The sequence below is a fragment of the Larimichthys crocea genome, chromosome XVI, assembly GCF_000972845.2.
Source record: "Larimichthys crocea isolate SSNF chromosome XVI, L_crocea_2.0, whole genome shotgun sequence".
NCBI classification, from domain to species: Eukaryota; Metazoa; Chordata; class Actinopteri; family Sciaenidae; genus Larimichthys; species Larimichthys crocea.
In genome coordinates this window covers 3439422-3458149 of record NC_040026.1, presented here as the reverse complement: position 1 = coordinate 3458149, position 18728 = coordinate 3439422, and the positions used below count along the sequence as shown (strand labels likewise).

Here is an 18728-nt window from a genome sequence, read left to right as displayed (position 1 = left end):
TAGATTAGGTTGCAAATAATTATCCACAAAAATGTAACTAAAGAACACTACACAAAAAGTGCCACTGTGAATAAATCTGACGTACACAAAAAGACACAACAGTCCATGCTTCAGCAAATAATGCAAGAATTTAAACTGAACCAGAATAAATCTTTAAGTTACAATACATCTTCACTTTGAACAGAACTGATAAACAAAATACACAAATATATAATACACATCTTCAAATGCACTTAAAAACACCGCAAATAACAACAACCCTGGTCTGTGTCTCTCCGTCAATACAATTCTGTGAATACATAAGAAAAAGTCATCAAGTAGATATTACACAGAGAGCTTCAAAAGAGAGCGCACTCCTCTCGCTGATGAGTTTTGGCAGTTTGCACAGACAGCTACATGTTTTCCTCTAAAGCGGTTATTAGCCGGAGAAACAGCATCGCCCTTGTTACAGTGTTGTGGGCACAGAGCATGCTGTTTGATCAGAGGCATGCTGCTGTAATTAAAGGCACTCAGCATGTTCTACAGGCATCTTCCACCCATGTGACACTCACTTTTTGTACACTCTGTATCCCCATGTGGGTAAAGAAACAGCCCTCTGGTCCACCTCCTGTTACTGCCCTTCTTCCATGGCAGATACAAATGCTCTGTAAATAGTGTAGTACAGGGACTAACACCCCAGGTGTGTCTACTTAATGCTGCTTGATTCGCATGTTGGGTGGAGACAGTCATTTCAATATACAGCATGTGTACACCATATTAGAAGCAGAATGTGGATCTTCTTGTCAGTGGGCTGCCCAGCAATGTGTATATAGCTGAGTGAGTCACTGAGAGTCACAGACACACAGCTTTAGCGACTTCTGTACATTTTCCGCAATGAATAAAATTCAACGGGGCAGCGAGCCAAGAGGCGCGAGAGTCATCAGAGTGTGCTCGTTTTTTGGATGGAAGAGAGTTGGCTGAGAGAGATCAGGCCACTGTCCTTTCCACAGAGCTTTTATCTTTGTACTGACAGTTCTGCACTCACAGCAGTATTGCTTGAACAGAGGTATACCGTAAGTTTTACACCCACTAACACAATTGTAGGGTCAACGTGGCCAGTTCCAGTGGTTGAGAGATGCGGCATGTGGTTCAGCACTGGTCATTAAAGGTGCTGCATGTAGCATTTAAACATCAATACATCATCACCGGATCAATTCTGAGACATTAGTATAGTTTCTGTAAACAAGTGAGACCACTGCCACTGCAAATTTTATCTTGTACTTGCGATTGACTTTGGTGGTGGAGTTTGAAATCTGAGTTTGAATTTGAAGGTTAAACTTCCCCCCAGAGCTTTTTTAGCCTGGTTTAGTTTAGTCAATAATGCATAAGTAGTACCTACCTGCACAGCACCAAACAGCGTCAGGGTTAGCAACTAGCTGGAGAACATAGTGAAACACCTGGAGAGTTAAATCTCAGGACTTAGTACAGACTGAAACAGAGCTAAAGGTAAAGTACATCATGGATTTTCATTCATGAAGTGGACAGAAACAGGACATACTGGTAATGTTGCTCCATATATGCTAAATGTTGTGCTTGCTAACACAATAGCCACATTAAAGGTCCAGTGTGTGAATAAGTCACATGTGTGTTATTCACTGTGTTGTTAGAAACCAATCACCAAAGCTCTAAACCACGGTCTCACTGTGTTTACAGTTAATAATATTATTGTACCACATTGAACATGACAATGATCTGCTGATGTTTTGAAAATGCTACACCCAGCTCCTCTAGCAGTACTCCTCTCCCTGTGGATCGGGCAGGTCGTTGAGGTCTAAGAAGATGGAGGTGTTGGAAAGTTTACGACCGTTGGATGACAGATCCAGCAGCTCCTCTGCGGTGCTCGGCACCGAACTGATGTACATGTCCCACACCTGCTCGGGAGAGTCCAGCTCCAGCAGCTTCTGCTTGATCTTCAGGTTCTTCTCGATGTTTCTGCGCTTGTGCTTGAACTCGAGGATGGTTTTGGTATAGCGGTTGATGGTGGTGACTGACGACGCCATGCATGCTGTGAAGGAGCTCCACGCCAAACTAAAAGAAACAAGGACATTATTCATTCAGATGTCTTCAGAGGCCAGCACGAACTGTTAATATCACTATAAATTTAATAAAAACGGGTTATTATTTAAAAATCTTGACACTATAACAAGCTGTCAAGACTATTTTTGTCACGATCAACTTATAAGTATTGTGAGACAGGGAAACAAAGCTTGTTGTGATAAGAAAAGCAAACCTAAAATAAATAATTAGATGCCTGTTTTTGACAATACACCAATGTTCATATAAGATGTGTGTCCTTTTGGTCTGAGGCCAAGGTACTAATTAAAACTTAGTGCTTCCTGATTTGATTACAGACAAGAGCGTGCTTCCAACATTGTGGCAACAGTTTGCGTTTGGCCCTTATATTTCAACATGTCAGTGCCCCTTTGCAAGAAGCCAGCTCCATGAAGATCTCTGACTTCATCTCCATCCAACACCTTGATGGACTGGAATACCAACTGCAAGCCAGGCCTGTACTGCCAAATATTGATACTGGACTTCTCTAAATGGCATCAAATCCCTGCAGACTAGTTCCAAACTCTGGTGGGAAACCTTCCCAGAGGAGTGGAGCCTGGTAAAGCAGCTGATTAATGCCCAAACTATTGGAAGAACTGAACAACCAGATATGGTTGAAGTTTCCACATATTTTTGGTCATGTAGTGTTTAGATTGATTTACTGTAACTTAATATTATTTTGAACTATTGTTTTCTTGGTCTTCTATGATATCAAACCAAATAGCTTTTTTCGTTTTGGACTGCTGGTTGGACAAAACAAGCATTTTGAAGATGTCAGCTAGAGTTTGGGAAATTGCAAATGTTTTGCTATTTTCTGACAAAAATATCTTAAAAATAAAAAATCCTTATAACTCCTTATAACATCCACTGGTACCACAGAACCTTCCTGGATCTATCTGCACATCTGAACTCACATATATGACCAGCTGTAGTCCCATGTCTGAGGTTTCCAGTCTTCTGGGCCCAGACTGACAGTCAGCTGGAAGGCTGTGGTGAACATCATGTGGGCCACCATACCCAACAGACCTGCCAGACAGAGAGGAGACGAGAGACGAGAGATGAGAGAGAAACCAAATCACTGCACTTCTTTTCAGTCACCACTTGGTGGCAGTGTTATATTGTGCTAAGCTGAATACACACTATCTGTGAGTGTCATGTAATAAAAACAAACTGAATTTAATCCGTCATATAACACACATCCTCCTACAAACAATGTAATATATAATCTGTTACCGTGTGTCACTCAGAAATCAGAAGAGAGGATCATAAATATTAATTCATAATTATTAAAATGTATTTATGGCTAAACACAACATCAAATGCTCTGTTCTTGCTGGAGCACCAGAGAGAAGTGTGAGACATTTTATATATTTCTTTTCTATTCCACTATGTTTTAGAGGTAAATATTATAGTTTTTCCTCCCTACAATTCTTTGACAGCCGTAGCTACGTCACAGATAAAGAATTTAAACCCCCCATACATAAAGAGCCTATAACCTTCCTTAGCTTGTGACCCTTACATAAACCGGGTGTCTAGTTGTGGCTTCTTGTCACGTTTAAGATGGGATATGAGTTGTTAGCAGGATGATTTCCCCTCTAAACTCCTCAGATGGTTTTAATTTAAAAAGCTGTTTGAGGCCCAAAGAGCTTAAATTATTCAACATTTCACAAGGGGAAAGGCCTAATAGTGCTAATACTGTGGTATTGGTACATTTTCTTAAGTAAAGCATCTGAGTACTTCTTCCACCAGTGCTGATTGCAAGCTAACAGGAGTTTAAGTGAGTTAAGTGCAATATGCAGTGTCTTCTGAGGCTTGCACATGAGTTATACCTAGTGCTGGTATATTTTAGATATTTGGTATATCACCCGATCGTCACCTGACATCCATATCAACAAAACCAAAAAATGAATCCACCTTTTTATGTGAAAGAAAAAAAGACATGCACAAGAAGCTGGCTGTGTCTAATCATATGCATTAAAACAGTCAGAGTTTCTTTGGTCATTTAGGACATTCTTATAAAACCAGGATAAAAAAAATCAAAGGCATTTCTGTCATTTCATCTACAAAAATGTAGATGATTTATTCATGCATGAATCACAGGCCTCTGCCTATGATTTACAAACAGGATCAACTGGTGCAATGGAATATACTGAAGGATGAATATGCTAATCATCCAGTCTCTTAAGTGTTTGTTTAAGAGAAAAAGACAGACTTGACTGATGCTACACCACATCTACTGTTGCTATGCAAGCTGCACTCACACGGTGCATGCAGTTTGTAATGACAACAGGAGCAGACTTATTATTCAAAATTCATCTGAATTTTTGAAACAATGGGTCCCTGATTTCAGAAAAAAAGTGGACAAAAGCAAACTTTTCATTTCTACACAATGACTGTCTTAAACTAATGTGTAGTATTTAGTGGTATCTTGCGGTGTATATCCAAATTGCAACCCCTTCACCTTAATCTCCTTCATTCCTGGCCATGAAAAAGTGTGAAAAACATCTTTTCTAGGGCCAGAGTTGAGTTTGTCCCAAGGTACTGGAGAAACATGATAGTTCAACACAGTGGATTCTGAAGAATTGGACTTGCAGTGCCTGTAGATATAAAACACTCATATACATTTCTGATACAGTAATGGAAACATATTTATGTATTATATTCCAATTATATTCCAATCAATATTTGTGTAAGACATACACCTTCCCATAAGTGGGTGTGGCTTCACGCCCCCACAGTCCTGGAGCTGAGAATTCATTTTTACCTGATTTTGACACCTCATTTCATAAACTTGTTGATAATTTTAATTATTCAGATTTGGCTGGATGGTTAATAACACTTTCGTCTTTGGTCTGACAAACTCAGAACACATATTTATTCTTACTTTACACATATTTTAAGTAAAACTCCTTAAATACAGATTATCACTTTAAAGCTCCATACACATTTGTCCCAAGAAATGATGGTACTGATTAGCTCATTTAAGGGTTCTGCAGCTGGTTCTGGTGCTATTTATCTTGCGCTCCACTTGTCATATACTCCTCTCCTTCTTATCATCCTTACAAGCCCATGTCTAGTTTTCTTGACTCCCTTTCATTTTTTTTTTCATTTTTTGTCTGTGTTTTTTTTTTTCTCAGTTATGTTCCAGATTTTGTCAGCTGAAGCACAGGCTCTGGCTCTCCTCACACTGGACTTCTTAATGCATAGCAAGAATAAAAAAACAGCATGTGTAGCCTACCAATCCGATTACCACATAAGCCCCCCAAATCCCTGAACAATTGGCACCAGATTCAGAACCAAACACCTAAATTCACAACTCATCCCTATCAGTGCTCATGTTTATTCCTAAAGATATTCCAGCACCATATTATCATAATGTTATGTAGATCAGAGGCAGCTTTGTCTCAGGATGAGTGGAACAAATCTGAGATCTGAGTCTTGGCACGTTCACGTTCATGAAAATTATGCGTGTTCTGCTCACGCAAGGTCAGATTATTCCATTTAAAGTCAATAAGTCAATTCAGGTTGTTTATTTTTAACAGCGAAGCACTTAAGAAGGACACACAGCATCACATCCTGACATTGTTCAGCGGTATGACTGTAGTTTAGTGTCATCAGTAAATGGTCATGCTCAACAACAACCACTAAAGGGCAGCACAGTTATACATAAATGAAGAATGAATGAATAAGATCAAAGGTTTTTGATTCCTTGATCAACTTGTTCATTTTTTATTTTGTTTAACCCATGATAAACATTTTATTATACATATTATGTCTTCATTATAATGTTTAGAATCCATACTTTTATTTTGCATTTATTTGATCACAACTTGAGATTCACTAAAAAGGCTATAGACTATATATAGGGCTATTTCCAGTTCAGGGTTCAGATGCTATATATAAAAACATGTCTGACCGATTAACAGCAGATGAATGCAGAAAAAAAAAAACTATTTTGGATCACTGGATAATTTGACCTCTAAGAAAATAAACTAAATCTCTCAACTGGTTATAACCACATGCGACTAACAAGCCATCAAAAATGCAGTGCAGCCTCATTTCAAGGCCTCTATACACTGTGTGATCTTGCAGATGTATTGGATGTCAAACTGCGCAAAATGAGTTTAATAAAACCTTAATCAGAATCAGTGTTAGACTGTATGATATCAGTTTTTAGGAAGGTCAGGTTGTGCAATAAATGTCTGGTTAACTGTAACGTTGTAAACAAAACATTGTAAATAGGTTGGCACTGTTACACTTTCACTTTAAAGGTCAAGTGTGTGGGATTTAGTGACTCCTAGTGGTGTAGTTGGTGATTGCAACCCCCTCACCTCATCCTCTCCTTAGAATGAAAGAGAAACTACAGCGGTTGGGAAAACACACATACAACAAAATTAGCAGCGCAATATGGGTCAGCTGGCAAATAAACGGATGTGGTTGTGCCCTGATTTATTCAGGGAGGTGTGGTTGGGTGGAGGCCAGACGTATTGTGCTGTATTGTATAAGCCATGCTTCTTCAGAAAGATTAAGATCGCATTAAGGTTGATAAAGACCCTTTAACTTCTGTTTGGCTATGTCATCACAAATTGTGCTTACAGTGTCACTTCTCGCAGGTGTATTCTGCGCCAATTCATGTCGTATTCTGATTGGTTGGTGTTGAGTCGCATCCCCACATAAAGGACAGATGATGCTGCTCGGCACTGGAAAAAGTGTAAAGGGGATGTTGAAGAAGCCGGTTAATAAGCCGGAGTAATGATGCAAAAAAAAGGAGGCATTTATTACCAAAAAGATGAAACAGAAGCAAAAATGTACCCTGGGAAATTCAACAAAATGAAATGAGGCAAGAAAAAAATAAAATAAAATAATGAAAGCTGCAGCCTCACAGCACACTGCCACCTCCTTCCTGCTCTCTACTCCACTGAACGGCTTTTTAAGTTCTCAGCCTCAACTAACTGGAATGTGACACCTGCCCAGGTGACTGTACTGTCAGATAAATTTCTCACTTACTACCTACATCACAGTTTTCCTGTTAGTACACGTACATATAGATAAAAGTCATTTACTGCAGAACTTCTTTATCTATCCACCAACAGCTGAATAGTGTCTTTTCCCTGCTAATGATGCAAAACAGTTTTCACTCTTGCTGATTGTAGTTGCAACATCCCAGACTGAACAATTAGCAAATAAAACCCAGCTCAGAATCGATTACATTTACATATACATATTTCTACAATTACACAATGAAGCAAGCTAACTAAAAAAGTTTGTATTATCATTTTACCTGAAAAATGAACTGAATAAACTAGAACAATAGACTGAAATGAAAGATTTCACCAAATTCATCTCTTAACTGTTGACTTTGTTCTGAGACAGTCCAAAATAGCTCAGTGTGTAGGAGCTTTATAGCAACACTGTCTAGTCAGAGTCTAATATCACTGTAGTAAATATGGACAGCTTTACATGTGCATTTGTTATGATCATATTACTTATGATCAAAAACTAGCGAGCCAACAACTTTGCTAAACATCAAGCAAGGTCAACAACACAAAACATAGCAGCCAACTTCTTTCCGTCAATGTCCTCTTTGGTCATTATGTCCATAGAGGTTGCTGAGCCCGCTTACCCAGCTCTGGTTCTGGCTCCACGTCAGCATTACAACTTGCCCTGGGCCTGAAAACCTCTTCTTCCCGGTAGTCTAAAATGCCTATGGTTCATGCAGCTGGCTAACAAACAGAGCTAACATTAGCTAACAGCAGCTACAGTTGGCAACAGTTTACTTCACTGTCCATCAGGAAACTCTGTAAATCGAGTTGACTTCAGGCGGAGCAGCCGGAGGACATGAGAACGAAAACCAGGAAACATTTTCTCCATAAAATATGATCCAGTTTCACCATACTCAGTGAAATAGTTGGTGGTGTGTGACTTAGTTATTATTTAATGGTAGAAATGCTTCAAGGAAACACAAGCCAAAACATTGAACGATTGCTCTATTCATTTCCATTTAGCCAAAGGTAGTTCATAGTCTTTATAACCAAAGTGCTAAAAATGCAAATACAGTACAGACTGGGAGGTGTAAAAAGGTTTCTTTTCAGACATAAATGGTAAAATTAATCACCCACTCTGGAAGTTCATCCTCAACAATAAAACTCTTTCTTCCAGACACTCCTTGTTTCTTTTTTTTGGTCATGTATTCACACGCTACTTCTTCATACACTCTCATCATTCCCCAGATGATTGACAGCTATAATAAAGGTTAATCTGGTCCCTTCCATTGTTCCCCTGCTCTTCATTAGCATAACCACTCTCAATCTATTCACCCCATTAAAAACAAAAACAACTTTTAAAAGCCTTCCTTAATTCAAACATTTTACAAGCACACTAAACCCTTGGAGATAATCTTGGGAAGCAGTTAAAAGGCCAACAGGCCAGGACAGATTCTAAAAAAAAAAAAAAAGTTCTCACAAGGATGAAAAATACTCTCAGTCTGTACTAAAGACTTCAACACTGTTTATGCAAACAGCTCACTTCTCCAGACAGTGAGTCAGGTATAAATAAAACGTGCAGACAGGGGTTGACAGGCTCAGTTACCGTACGACTGAGAGTTAGAACAGGCAAAACGCCAGGGCGAGGCCGTGAAACCATAACTCAACCGTTCTCGAGTTTGAGAGGCTTTCAGCAGCAGAAGAGCAAGCTGGGGTTCAACTCCTGTCAGCTAAGAAGGAGAAGATGGGGGAAGCCACGAGTGGATGACTGAAAGATGGTCTCTCTGTTGTAATATACTGAGACCGGACGTGCTGTCAGCTCCATGAACCCATGGACCAACCCTGCCAGATGCAAAATGCGTCTAAAGCCAATTTTCCAGCATTTTTTCTTATCTTATCATGTTTGGATGAGGAGCCAGTAGGGATGTAACGATACACTCGCATTCGCCAAGAATCGCGATTCATTTTTTCTGTCAATCGATGCGAGTCGTCACGCATTTGTACCGATTTTTAATCGTGTCACGATGCATCGTTACATCCCTAGGAGCCAGAGTTGATTTTTTGTTTTTTTGTTAAAGGAATTGCTACCAGGACCTTGTAATATTTCCAGAAATTGTCTGCCAAAACAGGGATGTCAAGTGGGAGCTGGTTGGGGTACATTTCACCTTGTTGTCTGTTCCTGTTTCAATGCCAAAAATATTTGGCTTCTGTACAAGAGCCCTGTCTAACCCTGATTCAAAAGAAGAGATGGAGTAACCTTGTTGCAAACTTCATATTAAAGCTGCAATGATCAATATTCTTTACACAAAGATAATGGAACAAATGGATATATGTAATGTGAAATTGACCAGAGACATGATGCCAAATGAACACTAATCTTGCTCTTCTCCTGGTGGATGTGGAAATGCAACTGTTTGCCAACAGCTTTGCTCCTAAGCCAGGGGCATCCAAACTTTGTTTTAAGGAGGGCCAGATTTGACAATGTGAAGATGTCCAGGGGCCACACTAATATTTAAAAAAACTTAAAAATGAAATGTTACATACTGTCAAGAAAGTTGAGATCCCTGATTCACTAAAATCTTCAGAAAGGGTATCGTATCAGGCCCTAGAAGTGGAAAGTGGAAAACTTTTCATCATAAGGCCTGAAAGCAGATTAACTAACTACTGTGAACTTAAAATAGTATGAACTTAAATTTTTAACTCAAGAGACCGAGCAGATGAGCAGCCTAACATCGCAGAAAGGGAATCCAACTATCCACAGCCAAAGAGAGAGTGTCCTGCTAAGAGGGCTAGCCATTTCCACCCGGCTGTGGGTTCCCAGTCTGACCCAAGAAGATTCTCCTTTCACTCATCCTGCCATCAGGCTGAAGATTGGTCAGTTATCAACCTGACTGAAGAGGATTCTCCTTCTAACATCCTGCCATTAAAGTTGTAAATTTAAAGTACAAAAAGTTTTGAATGGCTGGCAATGAATGAGTACAAACAAATGAACAGGTAATTATGAATACCAAAAGTAGTGAAAATTTATGAATCTGCATACTGAACAATTACCTTATGAATGGTTCCTGATTAGTTCTGCGTCAGCTGCTAAATGACACATGGTAAATGGAGTGTACTTTCATTTGTGCAGAACACTTTACAGTGCCTTATTCGTCCATACACACACACTCACATTTTCTCTCACACACTCATCTGTCCTTGCCAAAGGACACGTCGACATGAGACAATAAATTCATATGATATTTCTGATGGAAAATATTCTTAACTGAACATAAGGCAGCAGATACAGCATAATATATTGTGTGTTTGTTTGTTTATCAAGTGTAATAATTGGACATTAGACATGAAAATATGCTCTAATTTATGAGCTTTCTGCACAATATGTAAATATGTAGATGTATATATCTGTTTAGTTTCTACTAAAACTTGATAGGTAGTTGCTCTACAAGAGGTGACACAAAAATGATAAGTCACAGTAAGGTGAGTGGCACTAACTGGTGCCTTTTAATGACCTAAATTATTAAAATTGGTCACAAATAATCTACCTGTCGTCTTTTGCTCCCTTTCACCTTTGCACTGTGTACCCTGTACAATGCTCCACTCCAAATACTGGAACATATACTTCATATCATATGTGATATGTGTTAATAATACTCTACTGATATTAGATATATATATATAGATATATATATATATATATATATATATATATATATATATATATATATATATATAGATATATATATATATATATATATATAGATATATATATATTGCAGTTATGTCCATATGCACACTTTGGACATATGACACATTTCTATGTGTATATTATTAGCTGAGTCTGTATTTAAATAATTAAAATCAAAGCACAGGAGAATCCTATCTCTGATTCCACGCTGATCAATATGCAGTATCAGGCTCAGCAAGGTTTAAATATCCAAGATTTTCTCCAGAGTCAGAAGTGCTGAACATGAGATTATCTAAACTTTGTTTGCTGATTAGCATTCCTTTAGTCCTGGATACTCTAAAGTAGATAATACTAATCACAAAGTAATTCTGGGAATATGACAATGATTTTAGTCAAGGTAAATTTGGACTTGTCAGTCTTATCCCAGTATCTTTACATGTCCATTATGACTTTTGGTCACAATAACAGTTAATAACAATTCAACAGAAAACATCTCAGACATTTCGGCAACATGTCTTTTAGTTCGACTGAAAACTAACATACAAAGTTGTCTCAAGGATTATTGTAGCTACTGTAATGAAATGAAGAACTCAGAAGATTGACACCATTCTCCTGTCTGAGACAATACAGAGATATCTATAGTTAAGATAATCCCCTACCATAGACTGGAAGCAGGGGACAGCAGCTAGTACAGTTCTGTCCAAGGTAAAAAAAAATAATTAAAACATGTGATACATCACCAGATAACTTCCTGGATTAACATACTTATATGAACCCAAACCATGATCTTTTCCGAAGCCTAGCCAAGTAGCTTTTGTGTCATGTGTGTGTGTGTCACTCTCATCTCACTTTCAGAAAGAAGGCTAATAAGAAAATCTAACCAATCTCAGTCAACTCATCAAAGCCAAGAAACTGGAAGGTTTTCAGGTTTTCAGATTTGTGGAGCACTTGGTGCATTTCCATTAACATTTTAACTGGAACGGCCGTCTTCACCTTAAGAAAACTGTGCATAATAAAACATTTGTTGGTGAACCCAATAAAATGTTCTCCATACATTATTGCTCTACTCTGTCTGGTTGTGTTCAGGTTCAAGGTCAGTGGTATAGTGCAGGTATACAGAGTATAGCTACTCATCTTTAGTCACCTTTCGGTGTACCCACTTCTAAATCCCCTCTGATCCATAATGCATAATTATGTAGTTGCCTCAACCCTCTGTGTGTGTGTCAGTATTTATTGCAAAATTTGCACCTCTTCTGTTGTTTTTTTAACAATCCTTACTCCCTGTAGTCAAGCAGCAGAAGTTAAGTGACAGATTTATACGACTGGCCCATTTTAGGTGAGCTAAATATGCAAGAGTAGACTTCCATGTCACTGTTTATAACAGGGGAGGTTTATCCTGTGCCCAATGGGCCGCTTTATAAAAAATTGGGTCATAAATTAGGAGTGTACTCTTCTCCAGGCACCGCTACATAACTGTTCAAGGCTGACAAAGACTTCCTCATCACTTTCCAACACCATACTGAGTGCATGCATCCGAGAATTCAGCCTGTTCTTGAGTGAAAAGGCAGACTTACTGGAATGACCTGAGTGTGTCTAATAAAATAGATACTGTTCATCAGAAACATGGTGATCATCAAACAGCATAATCAGAAAGTGGTCCCAGGGTTTACAGAGGCTACAATTCTTCAGCTTCTGGCTGTTGTAGATGTTTCCTGAACGTGACCTGTCTTGTCACTGAAATGCTGCGAGTCATTGCTGTTGAGCAGAGTATCTTTCACTGCTGATTCACTGCCCAGAGTGTGGTGGTCAGGATCATTTTCACAGAGTGGATTAGAGAGAAGGTCATTGTTAAGTCCTCCGCTGAGAGAGGGAGGCCGACCACAAACTGGCTGGAAATCTTCTCAGGGGGCTGAGAGGGCGCAACTGGCCTGAATATATTATTGGCCACATGCCAGCATGGGAACCAAGGACTCAATTGTTTTCATGTTTAACTGGGAAAGATATACATTGATTTCTTAGCATAGATCCTTAATGTATCCTCCTACTTTGTTTTTACCTTGTACCTCAAAATTATGTTCTAGATTTTTCTGCAGTGACCACCTACACCTACCCACCTACGTAGTGTTCTCCAAAGGATGCCTTTGAAACAAATTAAAACATAACTCTAATTGTAACAATGTAAAAATAATGAATCCTATTGCCTGATAATGACTAAACTGCAATTTACTTTCATCTCATATCACATAACTATACACACACCATACACACACACACACACACACACACACACACACACACACACCTTCTCAAAAACACAATACATTTAACAATCCAATAAGCAAAATCATCAGTATCAAATTATCCAAAAAATTCTACATCCAATTTTGAATCCGTCTGCACACAAACGTAGACACATAACTGGCACATTCACATGCCACATGTGCTGCCAGAGGTTAACAGTGGTGGAGCTATACTACAAGACAGCAATTTGGTGGAGGAGTGAACTTAGCTGTAATAGGGTAACGGGGTCTATTAGAGGGGCACTGTTGTCCGTTCCATCACCACTAGAAAAACACTGATTCCAGTGCAGCTTTGATTAGGGTTGAGTACATTAAAATCTGTGTGTGATGAATAGTCTAATCTAACTACTTCAATGCCTGTATGTTGCTCGTTGTCAAGGTCACAGGGTGTGAATCACAGGGTAACATGTGGAGTGCAGAGGTTACAGGACTACTTGCTGCTGTGAGTCTTGACAGTCATTTGTCAGCGTTTCTGGATGCCAATGTTCTCTTCGTAGGACTGAACTCGTACTTGTACTTGTTGCATTCGCTGGTTGGGTTGGTTCAGTTTAGGCATGAGGAGGTTAGGTAGGCATGATGAGTTAAGGGTATGGTTAGGTAATTCCTTCGCCATCCTGGGAAACATTAGCAAGGTAGGTTCACTAGCCAACACTTTCTGGGTAGAAGATAGTTGACTTTCTGAATGGAATATAAACTTAACAGTAGGATGGGTCCTCCCAAGTGTTGAATGTTGTAACTTAAACCAGTTGACAGCCCATGTGGGCTGGTTAAAAAACTTCAGATTTGGACATTATACACAGCAATGACATTCTCCAGTTAGTAGAACACTACAGAAGTAGATAAAGAAGAAGACATTGGCCCTAAAATGTCAGTCAGCTGCTGCCAAAGAAAACACCCAGAGGTCTGAAGCCCAGATACACACAGTCACAGCGTTGTTCAATTTTTACATTTTCTCACACAAAAAGTGAGGGGAATTTCATAATTTCAGTTCAACAACACAAAACTCCAATTGTTAAATCAAACTAAGACATTACTCACCTGAGAGCACAGTGAAGATGGCAGCGAAGGCGTTGAGCTTGAGGCCGTCGATGACATTGCCAAAGTGACACACCTCTATCGACATGAGGATGCCTCCGGTGGCAAGGAGGAGAATGTACAGGCACTCGGCTACAATGCACAGCCACAACACGCCTATGGAGAGAATTGGTTATAAAAAAAGGAATAGCAAAGAGGAAGGACGACATATTCATGTTGTGGGGGTGGGAGTGAACACGGTTGAGTGAATGATGGACTGGTTGCAGTGATAGGAATTGGAAGAGAAAAGCAATGGGGGTGGGGAAGTGAGAAAGAATATGGGTGCGCAAGGTCGAAAGGGAGAGGATAGGGACAGAAAAAGAAGGAGGACGGGGAGGAGAACGAGTCGGGAAAGGGGGACCATTGACCCCGTCACCCATATCATTAACCTTCACAGGGAGAGAAAGGATATATGATCCACCATGAGACGTACAACATGCCGGGCTCTGCTCGGTGTGCGTGGTAGGAGAAAATATCAATGGATTTAAAATCCTGTAAATGTAAGGTGTGGAGTAATTGCATATATCACCCAAGGGCAGGTGGCTATCGTGTGGTTAATTAATCACAAGTAATATGCCAGTTACCAAAAATACCTCAGTATAAATTATGAAAAAAGTAACATCCTTCAGCTAAGAAAGTATTTTTTACCTGCTCTAAATTGAATTCCTCACTTTCAGTAAAAAGATCTCTTTAATTCAATTTATAGAAGGAGAGTGTAGAGGCTGAAAGGAAGTGATATTAGAGGACATTCAAAGCCTTCAGACTGGATTCAATTAAGTGCTCTCGTTTTGCTTTGATATCTAATATTTAAATCATGATGCCAGCATGTGGCAGAGAGGCATGCAGAGGAAACTGCAACCAAAGAGATCGATGCTCTGAGGGGAATGTAGAGTGGGGGAATAGGGTTGCACAGGGATGACAGTGTTTGTTGTTTAGCCTGTTGGCTGGTTTGGATGTCGCTCCATCACTTTAGTCCACACTGAAATATGTGAACAACAATTGATGGATGGATTGCCATGGACATAGTATCTATGAGCCACGGGTTTCTAAAGAGTGGTAATGAAGCTTAGAGTGTGGTGGCTCTCACCACCGCTATCTTGGCAGTCCTGCCTCTGCCGCCTCCAGGCTGATCTAAAAACGGGCAAAGAGGTGAATGGGTGGAGCTAAGGGCAGGCTAAATGAAGCCTGGTCACTTGTGACAGCACCCACCCATCAATGAAAGCAGCCAAATGGACTGAAGCTGTTTTTTGTACCAGGTTGTAAACATGTTTATTTCTGCTGTTAAGCTGGACATTTTAACGTGGGGGCTTATGGACACTGACTTGTGCTGTAGCCAGCCTCAAGTGGACGTTTGAGGAAGTGCAATTTTTGCCACTTCCAAGTTTGCTTCACTTTACAGCCACAGAGGTTGCCGCCCTTTGTGTACAGACCTTAATGTCTTTAGTGATCTCCTGACTTTTCTCTAGCACCATTTGACATTTGTGGTTCGTGGTGTTAATGTCTTGACAGTAGTTTGGCGCAGACATTTATGGTCTTTATGAACTTTGCTTTAACGTCTCGTCTAGCAAACATCATCATAATTCCTTGTTTTATGACCAACATGCTAACACATACTAAACTGAAATATTAAATTAATTAATAAATAATACACAAAAGTAAGAAACATATTCATTTCTTATGTTATAACGGGAACTGCATAAGAACTAACTGTTAGGAGTACAAGAACTGTAGATAAGCATTTGGCAACAAGATTAGCAATTTCTGTGAAATGTTTCAGCCAACTTTTTTTTTCTGACACCGACCTCTAGTTCATTTATTGTTGTATGAAACAGCACAATGTCGGACTGGATAATGAAGTGACAACTCAGACTGATCATCAGGTTAAACACTGACAGCCTGGGTGAAGAGCAGGTTTCAGGACAGAAGGAGGACTGAGGGTCTGAATAGAGGGCAGGAGACTGTGATTGATTTGTCAGAGCAGCACTTTACTTATTACTTATAACAGCTCTGTGGCGTCACCTCACCACCAACAAAAGATTTTTGCCAAACTCCTGTAACAAGGATGATTTAGCTTTGGTGTTGATTACATTAGATGTAGAAAGAGGATGATATAGATGTTTATAGAGATAATATGAGCCACAGCCTCAGTGTGTCATTACAAGTAAGCAGCAGTAAGCCTGCTGATGTGGCTTCACATTTAATGTGGGCTTAAAGATGAAAAGGAGAAAATGTGCGTCTCTTGAAGGAGGACAGATGTTCTAACAACTGTCTGGTTGCCAGTATTTCATCACAGTGACAAAATATCTTAAATTCCCCTTCTTTTCCAAAATGTCCACTTCAGACAGAGCGGCCACCACAGCGCTAAGCAGCTTACTCAGAGTGGTCAGAAAACAGCCGTTAACGTTGAGACAGTTGACCTCAGAATAGGTTTGTGTCTTCCTGCTGTGAGCAGTTTTGCTTGTGTAAACTTTTTCATCCGATCGGATGATGTGCTTTATATGTAACACCTGCAAAATGAGCCTTTGCATCAGAGATGGCCTTGAATCTCCACTTGCTATTGAATTAATGATGAGGGTGTGTGAATTGTGTGCTTACCTCTTTCATTTGACGGTGCAACATAAAGGAAACTTCTGCAGTTTTCACCTGGAACAGAGCAGAAATGAAATCAGTGACGGAAGAGCGAGAAGAGGATGTTATCTGAATCCCATCATTTTCCCAGAGATTAGGGTTAGAGCCTATTTTACTTCATGTCACAAATAAAACTGTGATGAAAAAAAGAGAAACCCATTTGATCCTTTCTGTTTTTGTTAAATAACAAGCTCTGCCCCAGGATGTCACAATCTCCCGCCTCAAATCCAGCTCGTAGCCGGCCAAAATATTCGGAGGGATTTTCAGTGCCAACTGAACAAACGGCTGGTGCGCACATTCCTAGATTCACAGTTTGGGAAGAGGGGGTTGGAGTGTGAGGAAGGGCTCTCAGATGGCTAATCTGGAACTGGCCCATAAATCAGCTCTGAACAGCTTTCACACACTGTAGTGAATGCTGGAGGTGACAGGATCACACATCAGCCGTGAAGAGGGTTTAGGAAGCATTTCATCTGGATTCACACACGTTTTTAAAATTAAGATGCAATGATTAGTGGATTAATCAGGTGACAGTGAGTTAATTAGCAATCACTTTGATGCATTTGGGCATTTTTTAATAAACAATCTGTGGTTTCAGCTCCTCAAATGCTGCTTTTCTTGCTTTTACACGATATTAAACTAAATATTTGGGAGTTTTGCTTTGTTGTTCGGACAAAATCAAGAAAGAAATCTGACATTTTATGAATCTGACATCCTCATCTTCAGCTTACTAACACATTTCCTTCAAAGTCCTGCTTCTGATGTTCTTCTGGAGCACAAAAACCCGTTTCATCTTCGCATGGACAGGTGTTAGATGCTGGATTACGCGTTTGTGATGATTTTCTAAATCAAATTTTCAAATGATTTTCTGAGATTACTGCCCAGACTGACTATGTGCTAAAGCCAGCTTACTTCTTTCTAATTTGTACCAGAATTAGGAATGTTTTTATGAGTTACTGGATCGAGGCGCATCTCCGTGGCGCACAAGCCCCGCGCTCTCCGCTGCGCTCCGGTCCGAACACCAGCCCCACCGGTTCGTGTCTTCACAAACTTACCGGTCATGTTGATGTTCTGCTCGCAGGAGAACCAGATGCCGGTGTGAAACTTCCTCATCACGTACTTATCCTCCCCGGTCTCCCAGATGTACTGCACCAGCCGCGTGTCGTTGATGTTGGAGCTGTTGAATCTGATGCAGAACGACTGTTTGGTGGTGACCGGCCCGGTGCAGAACGGTTTCACTACTTTCCGCGTCCCCTCGCACCAGTAGCTGGTGGTGAGAGCCGACACGGCCAGGAACAAAGCGAGGAAGTTCAAGGTGAGAGCCAGCGATGCTCTCCGCCGCCGGTCAATCCCCATAACGGCGACCGGAGGACTGAAGACTGAAGACGTCTAACTTAATCCCTCGCCTTGTATGACACCGGATTCTGGTGACTTCTCCACCCTCAATTCCTCATAATCCGGTTATTCCCGTTAATATATCCGCTGCTAATTATCACTGCGCATCTGGCCCGTGCAGTGCGCCTCTCACATCTGCTCCTCCAGCGCTGCTGGCTCTCTCATTTTGTAGGCTGCCCCCCATACCCGATACACCCCCACCCACCCACCCACCCAAGCACACACACACACACCCACCCACGCCTCTTCTCAGCCGAATGTCACAGTGGAGAGGAGAGGAGCAGCGGAGCTCATGTGGTCCTCACAAGGTTTCTGGTCTTTTTTTTTTATTTCTCTCCATAAAATTCTCCAGAAAAAAAAAAATCATATTACAAATTGTTGTTTTTCTTTAATGAACTGTTGTTGCCACTCAGTTCTTGCCATTTGAAGTGTTTCAGGAACGTACTTACCTCAGCTGAAACAAAGCAGGAGGATGCAGATCACCTGCGTCAAGGCGTAATGATCCAAAACAACACCAGCAAAGAACAGAACCAGGAACCAGGAAACATGCAGCTCTGAAAACAGGTGGCAGAG

The 18728-nt window shown here is 40.3% G+C and overlaps 1 protein-coding gene across 1 annotated transcript; it reads right to left on the bottom strand.

The window, feature by feature from the left end:
* Nucleotides 1-13: 13 nt before the first annotated feature.
* On the bottom strand, nt 14-18331 carry gsg1l2b (gsg1-like 2b). Its single transcript, XM_010741462.3, has 5 exons — nt 17816-18331; nt 16731-16778; nt 14100-14252; nt 3006-3117; nt 14-2067 (listed from the first exon to the last, which is right to left on the bottom strand). The coding sequence occupies exons 1-5, from the start codon at nt 18114-18116 to the stop codon at nt 1767-1769; spliced, it is 915 nt and encodes a 304-aa protein (XP_010739764.1). The 5' UTR covers nt 18117-18331; the 3' UTR covers nt 14-1766.
* Between the last annotated feature and the right edge of the window lie 397 nt (nt 18332-18728).